The following is a 20,018-nucleotide window of genomic DNA, read 5'->3' as shown; positions in this document are numbered from 1 at the left end:
CTTTCTAAAAGCTCTCTCGTTTGTTATTGTATCTCTCTATGAGGACAGTCATATGCAAATAAGTTTTGGAAGCCCAGCCTGCCCAGGTGTACATGAGACAAATCTACTTTCTAGTCAAACTTTGAAAAGTTACCAAATGAATATACTCGCGGTCTATCGCAGGCTGGAAATAATTTCAATCATAAAACCGAATAGAGTGGACTGGAATACAACTTTATACGACAAGTTACTTTGTAATATCACATCGGCAATTGCGACGGCAGCTAGGCTGTTTTAAGGTCTGTTCACACGATCCAATAGATTTGATTCACCTAATTCTGATGTATAGAATGTAATCTCGTTATTGATAAAGCGGTAATGCGTTATTGGTTTAAGGGTTCAAGACGCTTAACCTTAATATTAAGTGAAGCGCCACAATATTTGCTGCCCATATATGTTGCAAGTCAACTGATAACTAATGGGATCTGACAAAATTGGATAACCTTAACCTAGCTACCAAAACAACTGTGAAAGTAGAAAAATTGTAAACGTGGATATTGATATATTCATGCGGTGATTTATGCCATGAACTATATATGCATGTCACGGTTCTGGCATAACACTCAGTCACCCCGGAAGTTACATGTATAACACTAAATATAACCACATGATATACCACAGGATATGAACAGAAAAGCCTTTAGAGCTGTCATTGTTGTCACATTCGACGAATAACAAAGAAATATAGTTCATACACCTTGGCTTTACTTCGAGTCCTCATTATTGAAGAGTGGCGACCTTGTTACAATCAAATGCCTCAAATGCCGTTTTGTTTTTATACACACGTCGGTATGGCGTACGATATATTATTTGTTTGGTACTGTTTATACGTTGCAATTGTTTGTGCTAGCGGAAATACAACAGCAACGATTGAAATCAAACGAGGTAGATATGATAAATTTACTCCTCAAAACGTACATCTGGAAAGTCAAGGATCTAATCAAACAGCCGAAAATCTATGTAAGAGTTTTAAAGCTGAATGTGAAAATGATGAATGTAAATATTGCCAGTGTCGTGAAGAGGATAGGAGCACATTTCTGCTGGAAACTCCTACTACAGGCAATTGTACTAAAGATCAAGATATCATACGTGATTCAGGTGAGAATGTAAATGATTAATGTTGATATGTTTATAGTATTGCTATTTATGGAATGTAAATATTGAGGTATTGGAGAGTTTTATAGATTGGCATCTACAGTGTAACCCGCTGTTTCACTTTTGTGGTTAGCCTTTTAAGGTTGAACCATTTAAATATAATTATTATAAACCATTTCACTGTTATAAACAGAGTGTATTTAGCCATCAAACTTTGATATGCCGAAGCCAATATTCCCCCCCTTCAGTTATCGTTCGATTTACGCCACTGATATGAACAAGGTATAAAATTTCCTAAGCCAATCAATCATGACCTTTGATACCCTATATAAAACATTGAAACATTGCATAGGTAAACAAACAAGTAGAAATATGTATCGTCCTTTTTTACAGCTACTGCACAACGACCGTTGCGTCTAAATACGACATTTGCAAATAGCCTGGGGATGACGAATACCCACCATTTTGTGGGGTAATTTCAATTTTCTGAAATGAGTCAGTTAAAACAATTACAAGTATATGAAAAGCATTTTTGTCGAGTCAATACACCATTTGAAAAATAAATGCAGCCTAAAATAAAAGACAGCTGCGGTGACGCTCGCGAATTTGAAGAAAGTACCCTAAAAATGGCGGCATATTCGTCATCGTTAGAAAGGGTAGCCCTGCATGGGTATATATATACACCCATTTGCAAAAACGTTGTCCGCAGATAGATAGATAGATAGATAGATAGATACTCGAAGTCTAATTAGAATTGCATATGATTACATTTGCATGGGATTTCAATCATATTACACAACATATGCAATTCTAATTAGATTCGGGTATCTATCTATATCTATCTGCGGCCAACGTTTTTGCAAACGGGTGTATATATATATATATATATATATATATATATATATATATATATAATATATATTATATATAATATATATATATATTATATATATATATATATATATACAGGGTGTATCAAAAAAAATGTCCCAAATGTAAAATTTTCGTTTTTCATGGTATTTTGCAGAATTTGGGAAATTTTTGTCTTCCTAGAGATAGTTAGAACTTATCTGGTATACCTAGGCCAAGTTTGGTTTTTCATTAACAAAATTATGTTACCGGGGGGGTGGTTCATTTTCACTGATATTGAGAGGGCTTGCGCGCGAAAATGTGAAGCTGAAATTGAGATATTATTTAGCTGTCTAAAAGTAGGAAAGCTTTTTAACTGTCAAAGTTTCAGGAAAAATAATTCATACTGGGAGCAACGCGCGACCTCTAAAGGTGACAAATATTTCATTGCGCGCAGTGGATTAAATGCATCGTTGATTTTCGCGTGACCGATCTCATGCAAGGCTGTGCAAATGAATAAATTAAAGCGAGAAACTGAACACATAAACAAAGCGATTTATTCGTGATGTTAATCCTCAGCATGTCCACCATTTCATTCTAAGCTAACTGCGGCTCGTCTGAGCATAGTAAACACTGAACAGCAAACCATTTGTCTGTCCATTCGCCTAGACTTGCCGGTGTTAGCGTAGGCGATTTGCAAGAAAGAATTTCAAACGAAATGGAGAATTTGAGGCAGGACAGACAAGTGTGGTTCCGCCTTTCAGTGTTTACCATGCTCAGACGAGCCGCAGTTTGCTTAAACACCCTTTTACTCTTAATTTATATTAGTGTTATTAAATCTTGTTATTAAATCGCTTCGTATTTTTGTTCAACTTCTCGCTTTAATTTATTCATTTGCACAGCCTTGCATGAGATCGGTCACGCGAAAATCAACGATGCATTTAATCCACTGCGCGCAATGAAATATTTGTCACCTTTAGGGGTCGCGCGTTGCTCCCAGTATGCATTATTTTTCCTCAAACTTTGGCAGTTTATTAAAAAGCTTTCCTACTTTTAGACAGCTAAATAATATCTCAATTTGAGCTTCACATTTTCGCGCGCAAGCCCTCTCAATATCAGTGGAAAGGAACCACCCCCCCGGTAGCATAATTTTGTTAATGAAAAACCAAACTTGGCCTAGGTATACCAGATAAGTTCTAACTATCTCTAGGAAGACAAAAATTTGCCAAATTCTGCAAAATATCCTGAAAAATGAAAATTTTACATTTGGGACATTTTTTTTGATACACCCTGTATATATAAATATATATATTATATATAATATTATATATATATATATATATATATTATATATATATAATATATATATATATATATATATTTCATACACAAAATACCTAGGCTAACTATATAGTACAGCCAGTATGCAGAAAAACCAATTAACCAGATACATGCATGCATGCAACCCTGTTCACCGCGATATTAGGTAGTAATAGCAATATAGTGCTTTGGAGTTTGGAAAATTAAATTTACCTCTGGAAATAAAATAACTATATAATTAAGAGCCGGGCTTGTAAAGAACTGTCCCTTATCCTTTATATGAACTAGAGTGATAGGTTACATTCAATAATTCAATAACAAAGATGCAATCCCTATAATTTGAAACAAAACCATGTTGCTATAACGTTACAAAACTTACCACTTAGACTATGACAAAATACATAAATTAAATTGACCGAAACTAATAAAAAAATATAGTAAACTAATCTCTGATAATTTTCCTCGCTTCTTACATGCGAATTACGATTTAAAACTACTTTAACATGACAAAATACGGCAATATTTTTATAGTTTTTGATCAAAAATATTTCGTACGATGCGGGATGACAGTGGTCCCTGTATTCGTCATTGTTTTGAAATATTTTACATGATCCTATTGGTTGAAAAAAGTTCGTTCAAATACCTTACAGTTTGTTTATTTTTTCAACCAATAGGATCATGTAAAATATTTCAAAACAATGACGAATACAGGGACCACTGTCATCCCGCATCGTACGAAATATTTTTGATCAAAAACTATAAAAATATTGCCGTATTTTGTCATGTTAAAAGTAATTTTAAATCGTAATTCGCATGTAAGAAGCGAGGAAAATTATCAGAGATTAGTTTACTATATTTTTTTATTAGTTTCGGTCAATTTAATTTATGTACTTTGTCATAGTCTAAGTGGTAAGTTTCGTAACGTAAAAAAGAGCTTCCTACCTTATGTAATTATATAATACATTACATTGACAAATTGCCGAAAAATTCTTCGCGCGAAAAAATATCGCGCAATTTTGGGCCGCCCATGGTAATACGTCAGTATTATAATGACCTAAGCCGGTTGTATGAAAGCCGGATAGCGCTATTCACCGGATAGTGGTTTTTTCAGCCGTTCTAAAAATGCTTGAAGAGCAATAAAATTTCAGTGTTGGGACCAACAATTGTTGAAGAGGATCCTCGATTTAGGAATACTAAGATTTAATCAAACTTATACCCAAGAACGGGCGATTTTAAAGCTATTGAAAAAACCACTATCCGGTGGATAGCGCTATACGGCTTTCATACAACCGGCCCCGGTTGTTCGAAAGGCGTTTAGCTTAAACGGTGCATGGATAAGTTCAAAATAGAAAACAAAATTATCGATTTATTAAACAACCGAGCTGAAATATTCGATGTGAATAGTTCAATTTTCAATAGAAATACAAATCAAACGCATAAGATGCAAGTTCAGCCATATATACCCAAAATCTATTAGAGTATTTTAAAACTTTGGCGTATCCACCGTTTAAGCTAAACGCCTTTCGAACAACCGGCCCCAGAGCTTTATAAGGTCTCCGCCATACCATAAAATACGTGATATACTTATATTTATATTATATATAACGTTGATGTTTTAATTATACATATAATAATCTCTCACCTTCTAGTACCAAATGGAATTTTTTTTCTTCGAAATCAAAATTACGGTAAATGTCTTACTATAAATGGAAATCGCATTGAAAAACTTTTTGGAACGGATTGTAGCTCGTCTCTAAATATGCGTTGGATATGGTTAAATGAAACGGGAAAAATCCAACTTATGAATGTTATGTCACTCCAATGTCTTGAGTTTGTCAAGTCTTTGTCTACATGTTCGCATAATAGAACATTGGTTAAGCATTCAGTAGTTATGAAGCAATGTGATAGAACCAATCGAAAACAGCAAATCAAGACCTCTACACGTTATATATTTGCCAAAATGTGCGGCGGCCAAGCCAATTTTTACCTTGAAATCGACGAACATAGTAAGGGAGCAATAAGTAAGACACCCAGCTCGGGACAGACTTGGGAAAACAAGAATGGAGATCTGGACAGGAAAACAATTACTTACAGAGGTAAGTATTGTACGTGCTTATATGCAGGGTTTATAACGAAAAGCAGAGCACTCAATCTAATGTAATCTCAGTCTTATACATCCAATGAAGATTTATCTGTGAAAGTTGTGTCGATAATAAACCAAAGCAGGTCTTTCCCAGCCTCGTACCCAGCTACTTCAGAGGTGACTTTGAAAGCCACCTCAGCGCGTTCGCTTTTTCACATTTGAGCTGACTTCTATACACTAGCTGGATGTAACGTCATATGTTAATTTACTAGTAAAGTGCCTGGGAACGAGGCTGGGTCTTTCCACACGAGTCTGGGTCTTTCCAAACGCTATACGTATTAACACGATACGCACTCCCTTCAACACACACCCTCCGTAGACACGCTGAAGACGCCACTATATGGTACGCGAGTTAACACATTTGGTGGAAACATTTAGTTGGCGTACAAACTTCTGTCTCTTTAGCTCTGTCCTGACATAGCTTTGGTAACTCTTAATCATAGGATGATATATAAGGCCAATAACTGGAGGGTGTTTTAAAAAAGGTAGAGTGTGTTTTTAAAAAAGTAGACAGTTTTGGAATAGCCACAAAAATTGAGTTTGCATTGTTCTAAGGAAAATTTTTTATCCCAGATGTGTTACTTTGGCTCTTCTAATTCTTGAAACTATTTGATTACATTAGACACTGGTATCCAGACAGGGCGTCTGTCGTCGGCCGCGTCGTCAGCGCGCGTTGTCGCATCTTAGGCTCGCTAATTAGGGGGGGGGACGCGACTGATTTCCTTGTTAGCGATTGCTTTTATGGCTATATATGAAGATGCTCCTCTCCAATTAAGCTTTTAGGGAAAGCCCTCATTATTTTGAACCATCTTAAAAGTGAGTGCACAAAATAGTATGTTTTACGAGAAACAAATATTCTAAATATATATTCTGGTAATTTAGCATGCTTTTTTATTTTTTTTAAAACAATGTGTAGCTACGCCACGTTTATTTGTTAGCCGTATAATATAGCTATACCCGCCGTATATGAGCTGTTTCCTAACCTGATTGGCTGACACAGAGCTACTATCGGTATTAATTATATGTTATATAGCTCATATTCGGTGAGTAGTGACAAGAGCCAGTAATACAGTGAGAATTTGTGGTGAGGATTTCATAACAGTTTACACATTTCTTTATTACTCGGGCTACCTACCGTAGGTAGACCGAGTTGAAAATTGGGCTCGGTTTTTCCTTTTGCGTGACAAGTTCACGAAAATCACGCGTGGGCGGCGCGAAGTCTTCGAACGAATCGAAATCGTTCTAGGATCTTTCTCGCGCGGGTGTCACGAACATGCCATAACGCCAAAAATTAGGCGTTACAAGCTCAAGCGAGATAACTGTAGCCCGAGCAGGCCTCTTGTTATTATAAAGTTCCGGCTTTATTTTATAAAACAATAAAACCATTCGCTCTCGATCGTTACACAGGGTGTCTCAAAAAAGCGGACGCTATTGAATTCACCTATATATTGTTAGAATTTGAATGGCATATAGCACTATAAGTGGTCCAAATTGTCATTGAAAATGGACGCTGCCCAGCACTAAGCTGAACGCAAAGATGAATAATAAAAAATAACCTTGCGAAAATGATAATATTACAAATTAATCCTATGGCTATGACCAGTTCGGGAGAAAATGGTTCAACTGACCACAGAAGAACGAGTTTTTGCTGTTATAAATTATACGTTGACTATAAACAATCGGTTTATTGGGTTCAGGCCATTCAAAATTCAAACAAAAAGTGATTTCAACCGCGTCCATTTTCAGGAACACTCTGGAGCACTTATTGCATGTAGCGCTATATGCGATTCATATTCCCACAATGGGTTAATTCAATAGCGTCCACTTTTTTGAGGCACCCTGTATATGGCGGTTCGGCTTCGCCTCGTTTGCTATTCGCTCATAGTCTCATACATGATTCAAGCTCACGGTATAATTGTTACATATATTTGCCATGGACATTCTTTTTAACAATAATGTATAAATGCTTTGATGTGACTGGTATATATGAATTTACCCTGTATTTCTTTGAAACCGGATAAAGTCAGTCATGTAGGATGCAGAGTCAAGAAAATGTATAACTAATCGTGGGATAGTTGAAGGTGAATCAATTATGATTTTTGGTGCTTCGCCTGATGGAGATAAATTCTACATAGAGGTTAAAGGCGTCTTAATTTTGAGTGGAATTATACACACTTCAAATTCAAGCAAGGAACAGTTGATGAAAAAGAGTCAACTATAGGTCCTGTGGCAAGAGCATTGCACTGGCATCAACTGTTCCTGGCTTGAATTTTAAGTGCATGTGTATAATTCCACTCGAATTAAAACTCTTAACCCCTAGAACTCATGGGATAACTTAAATCATATATACGGTATAACGAGAGGTAATTTCGAAAATATGTGATGCTCCCGTTTCCAACTTCGAAACCGTAATTTGAATTCACGGAAATTGTCAATTTGACTTGATTATTTTGTAAAAAGATCTATGTTAATGCATGTGGTTCTGTCACAATTGTCAAACTTATGCAAATTTTCTTTTACTTTGTACGATTGCATGCGAAGGCCTAATGATTACTTATATATTTTTAAACATTTGAAATTAATTAGAACAGCTGGCTAGTATTTTATACAGCTTGTCGTGTTCTAAAGATGCAGTACATGTGAGAGATTCATTCAGAGTTTCATACTTCATCGTGCAAGTTAATAATTATTGCTATATCCATTTTGAGGTTGCTACCGTTTTTCAAATAAAAAGTTAATGCTTTATCTGGACAAAGACGATTGCTCTAAGCCATGTACTCGCAATTTTTCTGCTCCAATCTTCTCTGAGAACTCGCAATGTAGCATTATATGGTCGAAATCCACCATCATGCGGAGTGATATGATGTGGCAGAAAGTTACGAAAATGACAAACAAGAAACCGATTTCCATCAAAACCATTTCAAAAGACCTTAAAATGTTATTGGTAAGAATTAACATGTGAGAGAAACTTTGATAACTTATAATTTGTAACAGAGATTGAAATTGAACGCTGAATACGTGCAGTATAATGTTAGCTTATACAGTCAGTTATATGCAATCTTATAGACAGTTTACGAGATTTTTTATGAGTTAAAATCGATGAAAAAACACGCCCAGTTAATGAGGAGTCGGTTATAGTGTAAAACTGAGTGTCTAACATCTAAGTCATCTAAAAATTTGGATAAGGTGTGAATATAGTTTTCAAGTTCAATACTTTGTATCATGATTGGTAACCGTACTGGTAAAAGTATAGCCTGCACGGCACAATTAAGGCACATGATGTCGACTGTCATAACCCCTGTGCACAACTTAACTGATGGTTCGACATTCTGTTTGCATTTTTATTTGGTTGATACTGATTTATATCGTATTATATTTTAACATTGTAACTGAGCACAGCATGCAGTCATGACTACGTTATTCTGGCTACAATGGATACATGCAGTGTCTTCTGTCTTAGCCTCTCTATCACTTACCAAATACACCATAATATTTGCTTCCACAATTATTTAGATCAAAGAAGAAGCGTTCGACATATTTAACAACTCACTGTTGAAGTTGGAAATTTCCTGTGAAAACAAAACCAACGAGTCAAGCAAAGAGAATCACTGCTTGCTTCTTAAGTTTAGATCTCCGCCAAAAAAAGTGGGATCAACGGTGAGTTCGAATATTACAGATACATATCATATATACAAACATACAATTACATTATAATCGTGCATTTAACTCCCCATTAGAACTTTTCAGTAGCCCATCACCATGCAGACTTGGAAAAAAGTGGGATCTCGAGATTCTGGTTCCTGTGAAACATTCGTCTTTAGGCCCGTTTACACTTGCAATTTTTGCTGCGATTTTATGTGCGATTTTCCTCTTTTGATAAATTCACGTCACGTTCCTTACCCTTTATTATAAAAGTTTTATATAATTACTTATAACATATATATATAAGTAATTGTCGTCTATATTCCAGCTGATGCATGGGATTACGGGACATTGTATATTGTTATAACCAGGCGGTTTAGTGTTCTCATGCAATTGAGAAAACGTGGGTCGTACCCAATGTGGTCAATGCTCACCGGTTGCACTACCATATATATAGAGCAAAAATATTCATTATATTCACCTCCTGATATTTGACAGCCTGCTATTTGGGCGTTCACGTCACAGGCATGATTGGAAACAAAGGTTCCCTAGCTCGTATATGAAATGACCATGATGCTGTTTTCTTTTTAAAAACATGAAAGATGACTGCAATACCGTCAACAACAATACTAACAGCAAAAATGATAGACACCACAGAGATAGCATCAACGACAACAGCAAAAATGACAGACACCACAGAGATAGCATCAACAACAACAGCAAAAATGACAGACACCACAGAGATAGCATCAACGACAACAGCGAAAATGGCAGACGCCACAGAGATAGCATCAACGAAGCAACAGCGAAAATGGCAGACGCCACAGAGATAGCATCAACGACAACAGCAAAAATGGCAAGCACCACTGTGCCTGTGATATCAAACATAAAGAAACAAAGAAAATTCAGCAGTCACTATTGCTATCGCGGTCACAGTTCCTGTGCTCATAATCATTTTGGTACTTGTTGTAGCCTACTTTATCGAAAAAGGGTATGATTCAGTTACAATACTAACGATCACGACAGACTTAATAAAATACTATAGTATACCGTTATATCTAATATTTTTCTTGCCTCTCTCATCTTCACATTTCTTTATTATATTACATTCCTCACTATAAAGTCAGTCTAGGTTTTCACGATCTGTACGAAACTCTTCTCATACAAATTTACTAACATGTATATGCATTAGGGGGGAGAGGGAGGGGCAATTAAATTAACGTGTTATACGTTTTTAAATTTGAAAAAATATAGCAATATGCAATTCAAAATAGCAAATTACCTTGGTAAAAACCTTTGCATCCATGCTGATGGCACACGTGCATGCTGTGTGCACGAATTCTCATAGTTAATAATAAAGTAATATAACCATTGAAGCTCACGCAGTAGAAGCTCATGCAGTATCTTTTCATAGGCTAAAAACAAAAAAGGTCAACCAACAACCAAGTCCAAGGTATTTTTTACCTAAAATCTCAATTACCCTTTGGGCTTTTTGGAGTGTATATATAAGAAAGAAAGATTGTGATCGCAATTATGCTATATTATGTTGATTCTTTTTAGGAAACAATCCCAGCTATACCAGAGTCGTTTATGACGCTCCGAATATTTACACAACACCTGGCAAAGAAGGTAAACTGCATGCATTTAAATGACCGCATCTAAAACAGGTATAGCTATAAAGCATCGGGAAATACAAAATAACTATTAGATTTATAATAAATCATATATAGATGGAAAATACGTTTGTTGTTTTTCCTTTTTCTTTCCCATTTCCCAATGATGCATGGTTATACAGTGATTTATCGCGGTTTGGGGGATTGTTTACTTTGTCAGGACTGTCTAAGAAGTCAGATAAATGCCTCTTTAATACCATCATATGTTGTAAGTTTCAATGAAAGCCATAACATTAATTGAATTTATTATATGGCACGCGATCACGTGACTAAAATGGCGTGTGCTGATTGGTTCTTTGCCGGTCTGGAATCCCCCAGTATTAGACCGTATCATTTTTATTTAACGAGTAAAAAAAAGTTTTGGAAGCCACTGAACAGTGCTTGCTTGGCGACTGGCTGGCGAAAGAGCCGGCAAGAATGCTGCAGCGCATTGTATAAATAAATAAACTAAATAATCTATGCCATATAATAAATCCCTTATTAACCGAATACGTTCGGTCCGTACTGGAAAAATATCAGACCTCGGTCTTTTATGTACGGACCTCGCTTTTGCTCGATCCGTATACGTACTGTCAAGACCTCGGTCTGATATTTTTCTAGTACGGACCTCAAATTCGGTTAATAAGTGGTATATATTTCGTTATCTATAGAGTCGCCTGCCAGATATGAATATATCGATAATGCCATTGTAAACCCGAAGCCAACCCAGCCTGAACTGAAATACGACTACGCTACAAACACTGAAATACCGCGCACAACTCTGAATATGAAGCCTGAGGATGCTGCTGCCCAACCTGATCTACAGTATGACTACGCCAAGGACACTGAAATACCGCGCACAACTCTGAATATGAAGCCTGAGGATGCTGCTGCCCAACCTGATCTACAGTATGACTACGCCAAGGACACTGAAATACCGCGCACAACTCTGAATACGAAGCCTGGGGATGCTGCTGCCCAACCTGATCTACAGTATGACTACGCCAAGGACACTGAAATACCGAGGACAACTCTGAATGCGAAGCCTGGGGATGCTGCTGCCCAACCTGATCTACAGTATGACTACGCCAAGGACACTGAAATACCGCGCACAACTCCGAACACGAAACCTGGGGATGTTGCTGCCCAACCTGATCTACAGTATGACTACGCCAAGGACACTGAAATACCGAGGACAACTCTGAACACGAAGCCTGGGGATGCTGCTGCCCAACCTGATCTACAGTATGATTATGCGGCGAACACTGAAATTCCAGAACTTGATTCGAAGCCTGAGTCGGACACTCCTAATAATCCACTGTATCATTCACTTGAAGAACCCAGCCCACCCCCGACAGCTGTTTATGCGACATTAGAAGAGCCAACAGATGAAACAAAGCTGGTATGTATATTTAAAATTCAAAATCTCGCACTTTATGAAATAGTTTGTCAAGCTTATTAAATCAAGACCTTCCCAGCAGGTGCAATGACATTAAGACTAGCTGAGTGACGAAACCCGACAGTAGTTTATCAAACTTGATAGAAAAAGTCACTATACTTATAATCTGTAGCAGCATATTGACTTTAATAACCAAATATCAAACGAGCTAGCTGCATGCTACATTAATTCTTGCATGTGTATAAAAAATTGAGAAAGCTTTATTATAGGAAGTAGGTTGACAGAATTTTGACAAACCTAAAATACTTTGCTGTGCTTTTAGGCAACCTACGACACACCACACTCGGGCGATCCAGTGTAATATTTTTGATGATTTAAACGAGACAAGTTAACAGCCGTGAATTACACTACATTGTTTCCTTCTGCTAAAAATGGTTACCGTTTTTCGTGGAAAGTTTTCGCATGGGACATGAAATATCCTTTTATTCAAAAGGATTGATTTTTATAGGTTGTGCATGTCCTAGCTTTTGTAAATTATTTAAAGTAATAGCATTATAGCCATTGTAGTATAAGAGTCACTTCAATTTAAAGTCGAAGCATGGTACGGCGTTATACAAGATGAGTTCTGGTAATTGATCGAAATAATCGCCTCCCTACACTACAGGCAGTTCCTATGTATGCATGGACGTCTAGATGAACGGTGAATAACGGACTTATAGTTGTTAATTGCTTGTGATTTACACCATGTAAAATGCGTATACGTTTTCTGACGATCTTTTCTAATTCGATATCTATCCCTTATAAAATGATGCATATATTTACGTCAATATACTTTATTTGGTAGATATACAGCAATATACTTAACATTTATCATAAGTGTAAACTAGGGAAGTTTTTATATATCACAAATAGTCATAATAATTTTCTGTACATAAAGAAAATAACGAGTAAATATTTCAACCTCTCAGCTGGCGATCAATAAATAATAATGAATATTTAGGTGCTTTTTATATGATCTCGACTACCAGGGTCAGGGACGCCCTGTACCTCCCGAGACAACTTTACCAGGAAGTGATAGTGCCTATTCACTATTGCGCACGCGCAGGAAAGAAGGTTAGGTTTAAGGAATGGTTTAAGGTTACATGAATAATAGTTGTCCCTGCGCATGCCAACAGGGTTACCCTCTTTCGTAAACAGGGTGTTAGTGAGATAAGAATTCGTTAATTAAGAATTCGAAAGCATTTATTTTGCATTATATTATTCTAGAACTCCACAGGAAGTCCATGCAATCATGCATGCATGAAAAGGTTTAATCAGTATATACTTATTATAAAAAACACGTATTTAAGAGGTTCTGCTTTATATTGATATTATAGTCATTCTTAAAGCTGTGCTGTACTTTCGCCAGATCTTAGAAATCGCCGGTCGGCCTGTAGAAAATGTTTTATTACATTTTATGTTATTTGGTTGTTTGTCTGAGGATATGCGGAAGTGAGGGCAAAGATGACTTCGAAATAATTCGACGTAGACAAGATATATTTAAAAATTTTGATTGTCAATCCTTTACAAGTGAAGAATGTTCTTGTGAATATTACAACGCTGAGTGTGTTAACCTGACATCATGTGAATACTGTCGTTGTTCAGAGAGCCACAGCACTTTTATGGTGAGCAAAGATGGTCCAATCTTTGGAAATTGCACGAAAGATGAGAAAATAGTACCGACATCAGGTAGTTATACTTCGTTATTGCTGAACTACATGTGAAACATTATCGAGCTAAGATTTGAAAGCCAATTTTAAGCGATGGGGCAAGAAAAGCCGACATATTGTGAAATATCAATTATGGCCACCAACTTAGCCTTAGGCAAATGGACAAGCAACGCGCAACAAATCAGTCCATGTATGCATGGCCAGAAATACGCGACATTTACGCCCAAATACTTAGAGTGGGCACGCTAATCACCGGTCATTACGTATCATTACGACGCATGTTATATCAAATCACTCAAATTAGAGTAAGAAATTCCCTTTTCAAGGTGGTCCACTAGAAAAAAAATCATGCTGTTTTAAAAATTTAAATGTATCCCATACAAAAAACGCGAGAACTGAAACAAAAACTTTTATTAATTAGGGTTTTTTCCGGGCAAACAAAAGGGGTCGATTGACTTATTCTATTGTTTTATTGTTCTATTGTATTGTTCTCTATATAATTTATGATATATGCAAAACTTTTTTGTCGCTTTTCTTAGCAAACTAAAATTCTCATTCCCCTTACTTTCGTGCACGATAACTCAAAAAGTAAAGCTAACTTCATAAAATTTTCATGGTTGACTTTAAAGACAATTGGGTCGGAGGTGAACCTAAAAGTGGCGTATTCCGTTCACTCTAAGTAAATTAAATAGCGACTGTTTATTTTGGATAGATCGTGGAGGTTTTATATTTATAGCCTGTAAAACGTTTAATACTGGAAAAGTTTTATTTATTATAGGTTTAGCTCCGAGGCAAAAATATTTAGAAGTAAATAAAACCAATTCCGTCGTTCTAGAGTCAAAACCTAATCTGTTATCGTGTTTACAAAAATCGTCTATTTTCCAACATTTGGTGTGTGTGGTCTGCGTACTTTAGTGATTGAAGATTCGTACAAGTCGTTTTTCACTCAGAGCAACTTGGCTTGCAATATGGCATAAAAAATTGTACGAATTAGTATAATGAGATAATGAAAAATTTGCATGCCTGTTAAGCGGTGTAGTTTTGGATCATGCATGAGTATTACCTCAACTTTATATAATCCTAAATGTGACGATAACCCCGCCCTGACTATAAAAACCCTAGAGGGCTATAGATTGTGAATTAGCAATTACATTCGTGGATTCTGCATGAATATGCACTTGTTACCAGTCTGGCAAAATACTCATAATACCACGAAAAATTACACTTATATTGTGATTGATTTTTCTTTGCAGTACCAAATGAAGCATTTCAGCTGATTAACAGAAAACATGAAACCTGTGTAAAAATTGATCCGGCACACAATTATATATTTGGAGCAGATTGTTTTAATACCAAGTTAGATTCGAACAGATTGTTAACTGATATGCTTTGGATATTAACAGCTGGCAAAGAAAAACTGCAGCTCATAATGAATGTTAAAACACTCAAGTGCATTGAAGGTCATGGCGAAATGAGGAACCTGACCATGGAACAGTGTCAGAAGGGATCTGATAAGCAGAAAAATTTGTGTCGGTATTTCTGTTACCAGTGGGGCAGAAATTGTATAGGCATGACATTTTGGTGGAAAAAAATTGGTTTGTATTTACGTCTACCTAATCCCAAAGACTACGCTATCTCAGCTAGTTGGAATAGTAATTTTTGGAATACTCAGCTATGGTTGAAAACCGGCTCTTGCAAAACAGCAAAGGCCTACACAGGTACGAACTATGCTATATATATATATATATGTACTTTAATTGTATAGTTTATATATAAAAAAACTTATAGTTTAAAAAAACTGTCTATAAAAATATATATTAGCGTGCATATATAAATGTATAAATATGTATATATGTAGCTACATTATAAACAAATAATCAGCAGTATATCATTGATATAGACTATATATAAAGTAACAACTGTAGTCGTTCAGTGTCAAGCAGAGCATGCACAGACACACGTGCAAATATGCATGAACAAGACATGTCTTAATTGTGCACACAAGGAAGGCTTGGCAGCTTAGGACAGCTTTCTATACGTTGGGTCATGCGTGTCGGTGTGATTTTTCAATGCTGCATTAGCTACCAAAAAATTGTCACCCCCGTGTGTGACAGATTCTCAAACTTACAGGTTTGAGATGGATTTCATTTATTTGATGACAGATTATCTTAATTATTAATATGTACAAATTTCATTCGTGCATGTTCACCCTTAATTTGTAAATTGTACATATTCGCAGCCTGAACCGTGCATGCCATGCCAATAAATTAAAACCTGGTGTAAACGGCGTAGACGTGGTGTATTTGAGGTACCACCACATTGACCGGGCTCGCTATGGTTTTTCTGTGCATGGCTGTTTCCCGGCGTCACCCATAAAAACGGGCAGAAAACTTTCACTTCAGCCCTTATGCACAGGACCTTCTAGACTTCTACAAAAACTGCAGTTAACCTTGACGACGAACTAATCAACTAAATATATCGGATTTTCAAATTAAAATTTTTTTTGCATTTTAAGTGTAAACGACTTTTGTATATGGTGTTGTAAATTTGACTGACTTTCCTGACAACCTTGTCATAGAGGCAGCCAAAAATTGCGTGATAATTTGAAAGCGAGAAATTTTTTGGCAATTTCTCAGTTTACTCCTCAGACATAATGATCTCATGCATCCTTGATCTCATGCATGGACCGATGGATGATCTCACAGAGCCTGTCCAAACGGTTTCTGGTTTTTTATCGTTTTGTGTTTTTGAGAATACAATAGAACAAATTACACTCCTATATATATGAAAGCAAACATTCTGAACTCAACCTGCAGGTAATTGATGGTAGCTGTGACGGCGAATCAAATCAAAATCATGCATCTCCAAGTCCCTTCCGTTACTGACTATATTTTTATATGTCCTAATTTGTCATTTGAACTTTCAATAGGGTGTTACCGTTTTTCCGATGGCTCTTTTATGAAATACCTGAATTATAGCGAACCGAATTTTAAACTACAGATTTCAGCTCCAATTTTCAGAGAAAACGATAGGAATTGCAAAGTAGACGACATGTTTGAATGCATCCGAGATGGCTGGAACTGGAAAACAACTGGCGGCGGTCGCAGCCTTTTTTCCATCAAAAACGAAACTAATTCCGTAAAAGTGTTAACGGTAAGAACTAAGAAGACAAAGGATGGCCTTGAGTCACATCAACAGAAAACTAGATTGAGACATAAAATTGAACATTTCACAAGAAAACCATGCATATAAGAATATATAAGTTCGACAGGAACAAGGCCATGCAGCCAGAACTTTAGCTCTTTCAAACAAATGGCAGGGTAAAAGCTTTGAGCATACACTGAGCACAATTTTAATAAAAGTTCGTGCATGGACGACAGACCGAAATACAATTGCAAGCAGGTTTGTCAGGTGCATGTGCTTTTAGGCTTATATTATGTATAGAAGCATTACGTCTTACGATATAGAGCACTGATATCCGCAAAAGACAAGAAATGTCATTGCAGGAAGACTCTGAGGCTTTCTCAGCTACAAAAGAATAAATTACACATTAAACTAACTAACTGTCACATTTCTAAACCAAATAGATTAAATCGATGTACTTGTTGAAACAGTGGAATGGTTCGTTGGTAAAGCTGAACGTTTCATGTCATGAGGAACAACACTGTGTTCTTCTTAAACTCCAAACTTTATTCCAAAGACATTCTTCAGAGGTTAGTTTACTACACTGCAGTTTTAAAAACTGTCCGTCCATTCGAATTAGGAGTATAGACAAACCTTTTCCTATTTTCCAGGTACCTCCTATATCGTCGACTGACACTACATCGTATACAGACTATGACACCACTACGCATACATATACGGAGCAGTATTCCTCGAGCCATACATTAACTGATTATTCATCGAGCAGTACAACAGCCGCATCCACCAGTGCATCATTCAATGATTATTCATCGAGCAGTACAACAGCCACATCCACCAGTGCATCATTCAATGATTATTCATCGAGCAGTACAACAGCCACATCCACCAGTGAATCACCCAATGATTATTCATCGAGCAGTACAACAGCCGCATCCACCAGTAAATCACTCAATGATTATTCATCGAGCAGTACAACAGCCACATCCACCAGTGAATCACTCAATGATTATTCATCGAGCAGTAAAACAGCCACATCCACTAGTGAACAAACTACGGAAAAGGAAGACACACCCTCTGTGACCTCTACAACAGGAAACTCTAATCTTGGTCTCAGTGCGGAATCATCGGGGGAGAAAAACTCCACTGTTGTTCCTGTTAGTGTTACTATTACACTTCTTTTAGCAGCCCTGGCAGTGGCAATAGGAGTTTTAGTCTACTACCGAAGAAGAAAAAGGTAGACAAGCCAGGGGTGTGAAGTATCAATAATACGTATGGTATTTTACAATATTCTTTTAAAAATCATGTGAAGTCCGTTCTACGCATATCTTCTGCTCATAGAGAATGAAACAACATTCAAGGCGTCACAACATGACAGTTGGTATATTAAATAGTCAGTTTTGCCTTGCAATTGTTTTTTGTAAGACCAAAAAGGTTTGAACTGACTAATCATTAATTTCTGTTACAGGACACAAGTTCCGCAGAACAACGCAAACAGTAAGTGCTATGGTGTTTTCATAATTAAGAGATGATGTTGATCAGGGAATTTTGATCTTAAAATCATTACGAGGTTATTCATCTTTTCTTCTCCGCGAGACCCTTGCAATCAAGATAATTATGTGACACTGATTATACGCTATTACACCCATACAACACAAAAACTTTTTTTCCTCTCACATTTATGCATTATATATGCCATTTCTGATTTCACTTATCCCACAGCCTCTGGTAACGAGATTGACAGCTTGATATGATAGAATGATAATGATTGAGAGATTAAATATCTGTCTAATCGCATATTTCAGATTTTGGAGTTGTTAACTACAACAATGAAATTTATGAAGATCCTGATCGAAACTATGAAAGGACAAAAGAGGATGACACCAGTTCTCAAACTGTTCACACGAATAGCGACACTGGCAGAGGGTTAATTACGAATACAATATCTCTAGATTACGAGACACTAAAAGAAAATCGTTCCGATGTATTATTCAATCGACCAGGAACTTCCTCTGGCGCCAATACCCACGTCAACACTGATATACCAAGAAAACCAGAAGAAACAAAGACAGCGCCTGAGAGAGGACCAGAACTGTACCACACTCTAGAACAACCGCCTTCTGATGATTTCTATAACTACATCGACAACACCAAAATCAAAAACCCGTCAGCGTCACCTGAATTAGAGTACACCTATTCCAAAGACACTGATATACCCAAAAATCCACAACAAACAAAGCTTGCACCCAAAGGACCTGCAGTGTACGAGACATTAGAAAATCCGTCCTCCGATGACGTCTATAACTACATTGACAACACCAACATCGCAAAGCCAGTCACATCGGAACAAGAGTATACTTATGCTACTGATACAAACTTGGCAAGAGCTGGTCAAAATGGAAAGGGAGAGCCTTCTGCAAGTGATGCAGTTTATCATACGTTAGAACAAGACCAAACCCTACTGTCTAGCTTTGAAATCCCGTCTGAGACCGGATCATGTGTCCCTCCTACCGATAATGATCTGTATCACACACTGGAGGAACAAAACCAACCAAATGTACCTGTTTATTCAACTTTGGAAGAAGGTGATGCAGAGAACGCACAGGTGAATGAAAATATGTAAAATTTTATATCTCATTCCTAAAATAGTCGTCTTTTCTGAAAACACTATTATTGAGTCGGACACTCCTAACAATCCAATGTATCATTCACTTGAAGAACCCAGCCCACCCCCGACAGCTGTTTATTCGACATTAGAAGAGCCAACAGACGAAACAAAACTGGTATCTATTTATTTAAAATTCAAAATCTCGCACTTTATGAATAAGTTTGTCAAGCTTATTAAATCAAGACCTTCCACATTTTTAAATGCCAGCAGCCAACGTGTTGGAAAGTTGCAATGACATTAAGACTATAGCTGAGTAACGAAGCACGATAGCAGTTAAACAAAGTTGATATAAAAAGTCACTACTTATAATCTGCAGCAGCATTAATTCTTGCATGTGTATAAAAAATTGAGAAAGCTTTAT

The 20,018-nt window shown here is 36.7% G+C and overlaps 2 protein-coding genes across 2 annotated transcripts; both read left to right on the top strand.

Annotated features, from left to right (window-relative positions):
* Window positions 1-680: 680 nt before the first annotated feature.
* On the top strand, window positions 681-9,921 carry LOC114533484. Its single transcript, XM_028555013.1, has 5 exons — window positions 681-1,137; window positions 4,953-5,399; window positions 8,155-8,390; window positions 8,960-9,103; window positions 9,691-9,921. Exons 1-5 carry the CDS (start codon window positions 792-794, stop codon window positions 9,919-9,921), a joined length of 1,404 nt encoding a protein of 467 aa, XP_028410814.1. The 5' UTR covers window positions 681-791.
* Window positions 9,922-10,518: 597 nt separating this feature from the next.
* LOC114533561 lies at window positions 10,519-12,780 on the top strand. Its single transcript, XM_028555095.1, has 4 exons — window positions 10,519-10,541; window positions 10,649-10,717; window positions 11,412-12,142; window positions 12,462-12,780. Exons 3-4 carry the CDS (start codon window positions 11,528-11,530, stop codon window positions 12,498-12,500), a joined length of 654 nt encoding a protein of 217 aa, XP_028410896.1. The 5' UTR covers window positions 10,519-10,541; window positions 10,649-10,717; window positions 11,412-11,527; the 3' UTR covers window positions 12,501-12,780.
* The last annotated feature ends 7,238 nt before the right edge of the window (window positions 12,781-20,018 follow it).

The sequence above is a fragment of the Dendronephthya gigantea genome, unplaced genomic scaffold (assembly GCF_004324835.1).
Source record: "Dendronephthya gigantea isolate DGI-Jeju-01 unplaced genomic scaffold, DenGig_1.0 000092F, whole genome shotgun sequence".
Taxonomy (NCBI): Eukaryota; Metazoa; Cnidaria; class Anthozoa; order Malacalcyonacea; family Nephtheidae; genus Dendronephthya; species Dendronephthya gigantea.
Note: the sequence above shows the minus strand (reverse complement) of the source record. Positions and strands in the feature narration are given on the sequence as shown.